This window comes from Magnolia sinica, chromosome 16, assembly GCF_029962835.1.
Source record: "Magnolia sinica isolate HGM2019 chromosome 16, MsV1, whole genome shotgun sequence".
NCBI lineage: Eukaryota > Viridiplantae > Streptophyta > Magnoliopsida > Magnoliales > Magnoliaceae > Magnolia > Magnolia sinica.
In genome coordinates, this window is record NC_080588.1 from 68,099,324 (window position 1) to 68,111,198 (window position 11,875).

Below are 11,875 nucleotides of genomic sequence, written 5' to 3' on the forward strand. Positions count from 1 at the left end.
ATCAGCTAATCATCGTCCGGGTCTGGGCTTGCGCTGATCCTGACACGAACTGTCAGTCCCATTGCCACCCTGATCGCACCACCTGCTATTTATCTGTTGTTCCTCACTGGCCGTGCTGGACCACAAACCTCTCCTTAGAAAATTTTAACCGTCCGATTTGTACTATTCTCCTTCGACAGCTGGACTCAATAGACCAATGGTCTGGATTATAGAACCATGGCCCCCACTTTTCAGAATTATAAACACGTGTAAACGTGCATAGATGCAGGCCACCTGCACACAATTCAGCTTTTCCCAGACTTCCAAGGACATGTCAGGCATTACAGAAATCAAGAAATTGGATTGGCTACTCCCACTGCCACTAGCCAATGGCTAGTGGTCGGTGCTCTGTGGGCCCCACCATGATATATTTGTTTCATCTATGCCGTCCACCCATTCTTCCAGATCATTTTATGGTAAGAGTCGAAAAATTAGGTTGATCCAAATCTCAAGTGGACTGCACATTGTTAATTGAATTCCTACAAGCTTATTGGTGGGTAGAAAAGTTTTGGATCAAGATGATATGATCCAAGTAAGTCTGTATGACCTAATCAACAGGTTAGATGTCAAATAACCATTACAGTGGGCCCTGGGAGGTTTTTAAAGGTAGAAATTCAATCACTATTGTTTTCCCATGGTGTGGTCTACCTGAGATTCAGATATATCTATTTTTAATTTTTTTTTGCATCAGGTTTAAAATTATCTTTTAAAATGTACGGACGGCGTGGATAAAACACATACATCATAGTAGGGTCCACATAGCACCGACCACTAGCCACCTAACTGGTGGCGGCGCCACGAGCCAAACCGCGTCCAGAGATCGAAGGACAAAATCCCAACCCGCTTCGTCGGCCGCGGATTGCGTGTCCCCGGGCACAGGAAGTTCCTGTAGTCGTAGCTGTGTGGTGTCCATAGAAATGGTCGTGACAAATCCACTCCGTCCATCAGTTTTTCAAGACCACAATACGACATTTTGCTCAAATCAGACAGATAAAAGAACGCATGTGGGCCACACCACACAAAACAGTTGGAACATAGACGTTCACCGTTAAAACCTTTCTGGAGCCGACAATGATGGTTATATGCTATCCAAACCGTTAATAGGGTTACTACCATTCAGATAAATGTAGGAGCAAATATCATCCTGACACAAAACTTATCTGGCCCCCACAAAGTTTCCAATGGTGGGCGATCAATCCACGATTTTTCATGTAGTGTGGCCCACAAGAGTCTTGGATCTAAATAATTTTTAAAACCGTGTGCTATTGCGATCTTTAAAAACTGATGGACGGAGAGGATTTGTCACGGGAATATCTGTGGGCCCCAGACAGCTTCCGACTACAGGGCGTCCTCCCTTCCTCTTCCCTATCCAAGTATCTCCTCACTCTGCAAGTCAAAACGCCACGATAACTCCTCAAAAGGCCAATCACAACCATTTTCCCAACCTTCTCTTCGTTTTCTAGGGTTTTCAAAAGTTCTGACAGTAAAGAAAAAGCCGAAGAGCTTCCTCTCTTCAGCTCCTAAATCCTAGAAATTTCATACCACCATACCGTCGAACTCGAGCTCCTTCGGATCGATCTCGGCATTTACTTCGAATCGGCCTGTGTCTCCGATCCCATCCTCGTCGCATTCACCACAGCCATGTCGTTCGGCCTCGCCTTTTTCGTGTACAGACGGTTCTCTTCAGATCGCGGGAAGCTGCATTTGAAGATTGTCGAAGCACCACATAAGATCTCAGCGGGGAAGGAGGATCCGGAGGCCGTTGCGGATCCTGGGAAGACGAAGGTTACAGTCTTCTTCGGGACTCGGCCTCGGGAGGCCGAGGGATTTGCTAAGGTGTGTTTGAGAGCTTTGGCTAAGGTGTGTTTGAGAGCTTTGTCAAGAAAGATTCGGTTTGCATGGATTTAGTTATTTTTGCAGGGTTGGAATTTTCGAGAGCTTCTTCTTTTTTATTGGTACACTCTTTTTCCTGAAAAATCAATGGGAATGGTTGCATCTCTCGAAATGATGGGGGGTTTGGATATTAGCTTTGGTTGACTTCGTTGCTGTTATCAAAGGAATGCTATTTTACTGATCACGGGGTGAAAACAGAAGGGAGAAAGGAAAGTAGTTTGTGGGTCTACCTGAAATCATAGTACTTGTGGCACTCTGCAGTCCACTATGGTCAAACTCTGGTAAGGACAATTAATCCCGTGGGTGCTATCATGGACAATCCATGTTGTGGACAATCCATGTTGTGAAAATCCTGCTGATTGGTCTATCTGGTATGGCACACTGTAGTCGCAATCTTCCTTCAAAACTAAAAAGGCCAATCTTTTTTGTGATCATAAAAAACAGTTTCTTTTGTGATTTTCATACCATCAGCAGTTCGTTTGGGGTCTGCCAGCTGAAATGGTTCTGATTCCCAGGTGTGCAATTTACAAATGGTCTGCAGGATATGCCCATGGACTGCTACATCCTTCCTCACGAAGGATTTTCTTTTGATAAGTATTCCTTGTAAAAGATGATGGTGGTTACACTGACTTTTTCTCAGGGAAACGAAAGGAGTGTCTGGCTTCAACAGCTCACTTATGGTGTTTTTGGACTGGGCAATCATCAATATGAGCATTTCAATAAGGTACACATTTACCTGGTTTGAGTTCATTGCTTTCTTCTGTTTCGTATCATTTGACAATACACTTTTTGAAACAGATTTCAAAAGTGGTGGATGAGGTACTTAATGAACAGGGTATGCACTATTTATACATCCATTTTCACTGCTTGTATGATTGGGAGATATCCAATACTTTGATGTGTAATCATAAGCAATCTTTCAAGAGTTTTTTTCATACATCATCTTATCCCTGCCATAATATTTTTAGTACACAACTAAGCTGATCGTAGACAACTGTTTTGGGTTTAAGGTACTAATGCCTGGTCCTATCATATTTATACGTATATGTGTACTACATATCAGGAGGTCCAGTGCACATGAGATCAATGCTTCTTAACAACCTGCCTCCAGCTGGAAATGAGAAGCCTTGAGAAATGAATCATGCTCCTTTGCTGGAAACTATCAGATTTTGAGAAGGATATATGGCTAGGTCGAATGGGAGAGTTGGCGCATATCATTCTCACTGGGATCAGAAGAGGCTGGCCTTTTTGAAGAGCGTAGGCATGATAATAATTTACTACAATGAAGGAGGATGCCAAGTGTACATTTGTTGAGATCTCTACTGAATTCGAGTACCTCTTTACGCAATCTTCCCTAAAATTGAGTCAAATTATGAAGGCTAGATACATTTCAGTGGTATGGTTCAGACTCTGATGGAATGGTGTGTTCAAAAGATGTAATGTTATGTGCCCTATAACGAAGGTCATATATAGTTGAATCCTTAATAGTGATTTTTTATTCATCCTATGTGTAAGAAATGAGAGAAAACAAAAAAGCAGGGACACATCATACTCCGTCTTCAAAAGTCACTATCAATTAGCTCTGGTTTGGACATTCATTTGATGGTTACTGATACTAAGGTGAGTACTGATGCATGAAATGATAGCTAGAAACACGGGTTTTGGGGGAACAAAAAGAGAAAAAAAAACAGGATAAATGCACAAGAGACTTGTAAGAAGCAATAGGGAGGATTCTAGTGGAAATTTGAAGTTTGTTTCCCTTGACTGTTTCTTCAGGAACATGTTTTGCCTGTGTGCCCCAAATGCTCTGTTGTGCTTGTGTCAAGTGGTCAGCTGGTCAAGCTTTTTTGTGGGATGAAATAAATGAAGCTTTAAGCGATCAATGGATATCAGATTATTTTGATGGATAGATAAGCAACTCACAGTCCATTTGCCATGATTGTGCCATCAAAGCTCTTGATTGGAGTGTTAATAACCCTAATTAATCTTGTCATGGCTGTTTTGTTCTATCGACCTGATCATTTCACCTGGTCTCATGTTCATGTCCGCCACAAATGATATATGGAACTTTTAATCAGTGTTTTGAGGTGGAAGCCTAATATAGTTATGTGGATTGATTAATAGATTTACACCAATATTATTGTGAGAGTATTATTCCTTGTTGCAATCAATGGGAAGAGGTGACCACCCAACTTAACTAGAGAATGCTATGGGAGGAAGACTTTTGGTTATCAAACCTTAATGGCTTGCTCTTGGATATATGCTATATAGGCCAAAACCTTGGAGCTCAATATCTGTTCAGATTGTTGTCTGGTTGTTAGCTAAATCTGTAACCTTTGTCCTTCCTATTCATGAAAGTGAGTAAAAAAACAACTGTTCTGAATCCCTCAGTTACTTGAGCAGTTGCCTTGGTCAGAATCATAAAAGGGAACGATTCAATTCAACACCACTAATGATGCAAAGTAAGTAGAAAGCTGTTCTCGTTGTGAGAAAGAGGCGATTGGCTATAGTATGTTGAAACTTTTATTGTATGATGTTTTTAAAGTTGATACTAGCGGTGGATTTCCCTAATAGAATTCGGTTCCTTCACGAGAAGCAACTATGCATCGACACTTCTGCAAATTTGTTGTTCCATTGGCTGCAATGGCCATAAACCAAGGCTTCCCTTTGCAACTCAGACCACTTTGCAGTTCATTGACTTGCATGTAGCTAGATGGAAAGTAAGCTAAGTTGTATGCTGGTTTTGGAAATCTCATATCTACTATGTGGTGAAGATGGATCGAACTTTTGGACGCACCAAGTAGCATCTCGGATTATGACATCTATCATTTGAATTGATCCCTTAGCTGTTAACTAGTCTACTCAAACTTGATGACTTGTAAGGGGGTTCCTATTCCAAGTATGAGAACCTCCTGTTGCAGACTACTGGTAGGGGGAAAAGGAAAGAAAATTCATGTTGTAGACTATTTTTCTGAAAAGTTGAACTTAATTTTCAAAATTGGTCTTGGTTTATGAGCGTTGGAAAGTCATATGTAACCAGAAAGGATTTGTTCCCACCTAGACTTTTTGTATCGTTAATATCGTATTCTCTTGCTAAGATTTTGATTTATGTCAAGTTGGAGGTGCTTTGTCATGTTTTCATATAGTAAAATGGCTACAACTTTCATATATTTTTAGTGGTGGACCTGGACATGAGACCAGATGAAATGATTGAGTCAAGGACTTTTGAGTAGCCATTTCATGAGAAAGAAGTTATTAGCTCTCCAATCTAGTGCTTTGGTAGCATAATCTTGATTTGCGTACCGTTTGCACATTTCAATCCATGAGAATGTATTTGTGGCACCCTTCAAAAAAGAGAATGCATTTATGGTCTCTTATATATGATGAAAAGCTCTAGCGGACCATCTCATTGCAAGTGAATTGAAGTATTTATCATTTGGAAATTGGAAGTTATCAGACTACTTGTGCCGTTGACATTTATAACTGATGAAGAACTTTCTGTTGATACGATTGTCTTTTGAGAGATCACTTTGGGAACTATTCATTGAGAGGTCGACCTCATTAGAGAAGTTTACAAAGGGCATGGTGGGTATGCAAGGGATTCATTGCTGACTAGTTGCACAAGATTGTTGAACTTCATTGCTAGCATTGCCTTAAATAAAAATTTGAAAAAAGGTGCCCCAATTACCGAGCAAAGCTATTTGTACATTAGTTGAACTATATGCACAAAACTGATTTGTACATTAGTTGAACTATATGCACAAAACCGATTTGTACATTAGTTGAACTATATGCACAAAACTGCCAAGTACTAGAATAAATTTCAGCATATGAATTTCAATATAAGAACAATTTTCGGTGAGGGATGAATATGGACGAGGACGAAGATGGGGAATGGATTTTAGTCAAGTGACCATAGAAATTGAGGCATTGGAGGCCATTCTCTGCACATATGTATATCATACATTCATCCATGCATGCATACATAATTATGAAGACATAAATTTTTTTAATTAAACATTTTTTTCATAAATTTTAAAACTTCAAAATTTATTTTTTATTAAAAAATGCAAAAAATCACTCGTCGATATCCATCCATAAAAAGAAAACATTAATAAGTTTTGCATGAAACAATATGATTATTTTTTAAAATAAAACTTTTTTTTCATTTTTGAAATTTTAAATATTCAAAAATTGAAGAGTGGTCGAAATCCACTAAACTAGATCCCCAAAACATTTTTTATTTTTTATTTTTTCCTTAGATTTACTCACGTTGGCCCCATTTCCCAATTTTTCTCATGGATTGAGGGATTTGATTCACAAAATTAGAAGAGGAATGGTAGAAATCTGCTCCCTAACTAAAATCCACTAAACTAGATCCCCAAAACATTTTTTATTTTTTATTTTTTCCTTAGATTTACTCACGTTGGCCCCATTTCCCAATTTTTCTCATGGATTGAGGGATTTGATTCACAAAATTAGAAGAGGAATGGTAGAAATCTGCTCCCTAACTAAAATCCACTAAACTAGATCCCCAAAACATTTTTTATTTTTTATTTTTTCCTTAGATTTACTCACGTTGGCCCCATTTCCCAATTTTTCTCATGGATTGAGGGATTTGATTCACAAAATTAGTGCTCAAAAGACATTCCCCACAAAAAAAAAAAAGAAGATTTTCCATTTAAAAAATAGAAATAAAAATCTTCATTTATTGATTTTGGTGCACTGAGCTTTTGCGATTTATTTCCCAAATGTGAGATCCGATCCACCAAGAAATGTGATGAAATGCCGAAATTCCAAAAAAAGTCAAGTTTCCTTCTTTTAAAAAAAAATAAAATAAATTCCTTTCTCAAATTTCTACAATTTACACACGTTGTCTCAAGAGGGTTTTCGACTTACAAGCAGACTGCTGGTATTTATATGGAGTTTTTGGTGGTATTTTTCATGTATCGCCCATGTATCGATACATAGTGATGTGATGTGTCAGCGATATTTCGCTAATGCTTGGAATTTTTAAGAATTTTTGTGTTATCGGTATCGCCAAGCTAGCAATTTTATCTCCTGGGGCAAGTAAAGGGTTCATGAGATTTCTGTATGAATAATATCATAATATACATTTGTGTGGGTGGATTGGTGGGTGGGAAATGATTCTATGGTAACATCTTCCCTTTGTGGGTGGGGGTGTACTCCCAGGGTAACATTTTCGCTGAAATTACAGTGAATTTTTTTGGTGGACCCCACCCTGATGTATCTATGACATCCACTCCGACCATTAGATGCTCCCTGGCTCGTTTAGCCATGGGCCCAAAATTCAGAGCAATGCATGGCTTAGGTGGGCTACACAACAAGAAACAGTTGAGGGGGGATGCCCACTCTTGATTTTACAAAGGGCCCACCATATGTGTATATGCCATCCAATCCATTCACCTGAAGCATCTGCCCCGGATGAAGGGATCCCATGCCCATCAGGTTTGTTTTGACACTTTGGTGGATCCCATTTGAAATCAATGGTGGGTGCTGCCTGCTTCTTGCCGCACAGCCTACTTGAGTTTTGGGTCACTGGCCAAATGATCCTGGGCAATATAATAGATGGGTTGGATATCGTCAACACATCGGGGTGGGCCCCACAAAAACCATTACCACTGCAATTTTGTTGGTAATTTACCATGGAATTATTTCCCTACGCCCTAGCGTGAAATTCACTTTATGTTGAATGCTTTGCCAGCAGTGCCTACGGTTTTTTACTTTCTTATTTTTATAAATAAAGTTGCTCCAATGACGGAGCAAAACTAATTGCACACTGCTTGAACTGCATTGATAGCAGTGCCTTATATTGATATATAAAGAAAAAAAAATGCTCCGACAGCTGGGTGATAAGGCGGGATATTCTTCTTTATGATACGGAATCATCTGCAAATATTTGATCAAATTTTGCAGTTGCTGGGTTTCCAGAATATGACAGGGATGTTATACAGTTGATTTTGTATCTTTTTAAGAGTTAAGATCTTTCCCATGAACACGCAATGAGATTATTCATGAAGTCCCTATGATAGGTGCGAAGCGTCTCATTCCAGTGGGTTTTGTTGATGATGATCAATGTATTGAAGATGACTTTACTGATTGGTAGGCAATGCTCCCATGTTTTACATTTTTTTGGTTCCCTTACTGTTTTGCCTTTCTAGCTGCTCAGGTAAGATGTGGGTCATTGATGGAGGGATGCTTTTACTTGTGGTTGTTGCTTCACACATTAACTTAAAACTTTTTTATTCTTCTAGGTGAGAGTTACTCTGGCTTGAATTGGATCAGATACTCCGAGATGAGGATGATGCTACAACAGTCTCTACTCCTTATGCTGCTTGAGTTCCCGAATATTGGCTAGTGATTCATCATCCCACAATTTCAGCTTGGGAGGATAAATATGCAAACGTGGCAAACGGTAATGCTGTATTTGATATTCACCATCTGCGCAGGTATGTTGGGGCACATACATATTGCAATTTATATGTGAAATGACTGTCTTCTCTCATTTATAAATTCCAGTCGTTAATGTTACTCTGTTCTTTACCTGAAGAGCTAATGTTGCCGTTCAAAGGGAGCTCCATAAGCCTGATTCTGACCGCTGTTGCATACATCTGGAGTTTGACATAACGGGCACTGGCCTTATGTAAGTTTGCACCCGCCTTATTAATTGAATTACTTTATGGACTCTTTCATAATCTCCACATTGCATGCTAGCATTAAATCATGTGTCCTGCATCAAATAGTCTCGTCTCAAAAGGGGTGGGGATACCATCATGTGTCTTTTTTAAAATTAAAAAAAAAAGATAAAAAAGAAAGGGAATTATACAAAAACTACCTACTAAAGAATTTACATTCCCATACCTTTTTCAAAATGGATTTCAATAAGCTACCCCATTAATTTAAGTAATTATCATTGGAGTACCTTCTGTTAGATTTCTTAAAGGAAGTTGAGGTTGGCTGTATGAGCAAAGTGGTTGGCAGCTCAAATGGGCCTCACCGTGATGTTTATGTGAAATCCACTCTAACCACTAGGTGTTTTACCCTGTGTTAGGCCTAGAGCCCAAAAATAGCCTCATCCGTGATTTAGGTAGACCAAAAATAGCCTCATCCGTGATTTAGGTAGACTACATGATTGGAAACACTGTACAAGGCAATGTTCACCTTCCAAATTGTTTCCCTTGGTGTGGCCCACCTGAATCATGGACGGGCCTATTTTTGGGCCCCAAGCTAAATTTTGGTGTGACATCTAATGGTTGGAGTAAATTTCATTTAATCATCACAGCGGGCTTGTAAAAATCAAGGGTGGACGTCTCTCTCCCAGCTGTTTCCTTTGGTGTGGCCCACTTGAATCATAATCAGCCTGATTCTTTGGCCCTGGGCCTAATGTGGGATTTCCCATCTAAGTATGGGAGCAGATTTCACATACACATCACTGTGGGCCCCTTGAAAAATCAAGGGTGGGCATTGCTCTCCCAACTATTCCCAGATTTCCCCTGATATATTAAAGCAATTTTACGGGACACCAACCCTTGTTTTTTCGGCAGGTTCCACACCGTGATGTGTATTTGAGATCTAATCCGATCATTAGATGTGTATTCCCATGCTAGGCCTAAGGCCAAGAAATAGGCTGACATGTGATTCAGGTGGGCCACACCAAAGGAAATGGTTGGGAGAGAGACATCTACCCTTGATTTTTACAAGGCCCACCGCGATGATTATATGAGACCCATTCCAACTATAATAATCACCTCCAACCATTAGACATTACACCAAAATTTAAGAGTAGGGCCCAAACATCAGGTCCATCCATGATTAAGGTGGGCCACACCAATGGAAACAGCTTGGAGGGTGAGTGTGGCCCTATACACTGTTTCCAATCGTGTAGTCCACCTGAATCATGGATAGGGCTGATTTTTGTCCTTGGGCCAAACACCGGGTGATGCACCTGGTGGATGGGGTGGATTTCACATAAACATAATGGTGGGGCCCACCCCAATCGCTGACCCCTGTTAACATAAGGTACATTGATAATTACTTAAATTAATTGGGTAGCTTATTGAAAGCCTTTTTGAAAAAGTTACCAGAATCTAAATTCTATAGTAGGTAGGTTTTTTTTTTTGGGTATGAATCCCGGAAAGAAATAACTTTTCATCAACTTTTAAGTTACCCTGGTTTTTCACTTCGGATTCTCTCCATGTCACCATTAAAATAGGACAGAAATTGCTGAAGTTGACTGACCTCATTTGATTCTCACGGATGGTTTTGATTTAAAATCACATTTCATGTGGGTTTTTTATCAGGGCCCAGGTTCCCTACTTCAGTATGCTGGGCAATTAAGTAGACCATCCAAGTGATATTCTATGGAAACTGGAACTTCCCTTGATTATAAAACCAACCAAGAACAAGTCATTAACTGGGTCCTTACTTATGCCTCGGTGGTAGACTCGCAAGTGTTTCAACAAGAAGTCATGGGTTCAAGCACCCATTGTGGTGAAATCCCACTGGTGTGAGTGCATGGGTGTGTGGGGGTGTTGTGTAAAAAAAAAAAAAAAAAAGAACTAGTCATTAACAGTACATTCCTGGAATCTGTTTCAGGGAGGTGTAGATTCATCCTAGGCAGACGCTGTGGTGAAAAATCTCCAGATGGAGGGACGGAATCTTAGAGATGTCTGGTGATCCTTTGTTCCAACAGCCATCTTTTTTGTCATGGCGACATGCTCCGGCTTTCTCCCCAGATATGGTGGTTGGTGTTATCTATTGTGTTTGTTCAACTAAGGCTGTTGGGAAGCATGCCTCGCAAATTCTCCATGGCAATGCCAATGACATGAAACAGATGCACGGCTTTACTGCAGAAGACTAACAAGGATCCACAAATGCTTGTGCTTGAGATGCCATGATTTCTTTACACCAGACAAACATTCTGAGCTTGCAATGTGTGTATTTCAATGGTTCAAAATCCAGATGAGGATGTCCAAACTAACCCATATTTGAAATGGGAACTCCTTGGATTTGCATGGGTTAGTGGAGCTGAGGGGTGTGGAGCTTTTTACATTCTGTAAGGAACCCCAAAAAAATAAAATAAATAAATAAATAAAATAAAAAATTGAATAAAGATGAGTACATTGTTCATATGGAAATCTCGATACTGATTGATTGGTTTCTTTCTCTCTTCCATAGGTGGTGACCAATGGAGACAAATGCAGCATGGTTCCCCTTCAACCAGCAAAAGGCCAAATATTCTATAGCAAGATTTTCCAATATCGGGGATGTTAGATTCAGGTGTCATCGACATAGAGGCTCGTCGTATTTTGATCACTGGCCCTTGGTGGCTCACATACCCACAATGAAACACCCAACAGCTGACTGCATACTTGTCTTGTGCCTTTTCGGTTTCTCTTTCCATGGGCTGCTGGAAGTAGGCATGATGGAGCCTCCTATTACGTGCCCTCTTCTATGCAGTTGACAAATATAGCTGACATTTTGGACTCGTGATATTTGAAAAATATAGAAAACAGTATTATACCAAGTGTTTCAGAAATATGAGCAGCTTTTGACATATCACGTTGTTTACTCATGAAATTATTGTGATTTTAACCCAGATAATAATAAAGCTTGAACAATTCATTTTATACCAGAGTAATGACAGCTTAAACAATTCATTTTATATGGAGGGTCTTGCTTGCGTCCCCACTTTCATGGGGATGTTAGCAACGTGTCCAATCCTTTCCATTCATTCATGCAACTAGGAGCAAGCCATAGAGTAAAAATCATGCCAATGTGGTGATGCTGAGCTTCGGATGAATAACATGAAAATGGAATCAAAAAATGTCCAATCTTCATCTTGAAACATGTAGTGGATAGATCCCACTCCATATTTCTTATGATTCTAAAGTAACACTATGATTTGATGATTCCAACCATG

At 39.8% G+C, this 11,875-nt stretch overlaps 1 protein-coding gene across 22 annotated transcripts; it reads left to right on the forward strand.

Moving 5' to 3' along the window:
- The first annotated feature begins 1,467 nt into the window (after window positions 1-1,467).
- On the forward strand, window positions 1,468-11,582 carry LOC131229844 (NADPH--cytochrome P450 reductase-like). Of its 22 annotated transcripts, none has more exons than XM_058225886.1 (8): window positions 1,472-1,875; window positions 2,573-2,656; window positions 2,731-2,767; window positions 7,986-8,055; window positions 8,208-8,402; window positions 8,504-8,596; window positions 10,549-11,008; window positions 11,131-11,582. In XM_058225886.1, exons 1-5 carry the CDS (start codon window positions 1,681-1,683, stop codon window positions 8,209-8,211), a joined length of 390 nt encoding a protein of 129 aa, XP_058081869.1. In that variant the 5' UTR covers window positions 1,472-1,680; the 3' UTR covers window positions 8,212-8,402; window positions 8,504-8,596; window positions 10,549-11,008; window positions 11,131-11,582. The 22 variants fall into 22 exon arrangements, 6 of the variants coding, with proteins under 6 accessions (XP_058081864.1, XP_058081870.1, XP_058081869.1 ...); XR_009163612.1 differs by lacking the exon at window positions 2,731-2,767 and adding an exon at window positions 2,067-2,213 and having other exon boundaries at window positions 1,738-1,875; window positions 7,885-8,055; XR_009163618.1 differs by lacking the exon at window positions 2,731-2,767 and adding an exon at window positions 2,131-2,213 and having other exon boundaries at window positions 1,760-1,875; window positions 7,885-8,055.
- Window positions 11,583-11,875: the final 293 nt, after the last annotated feature.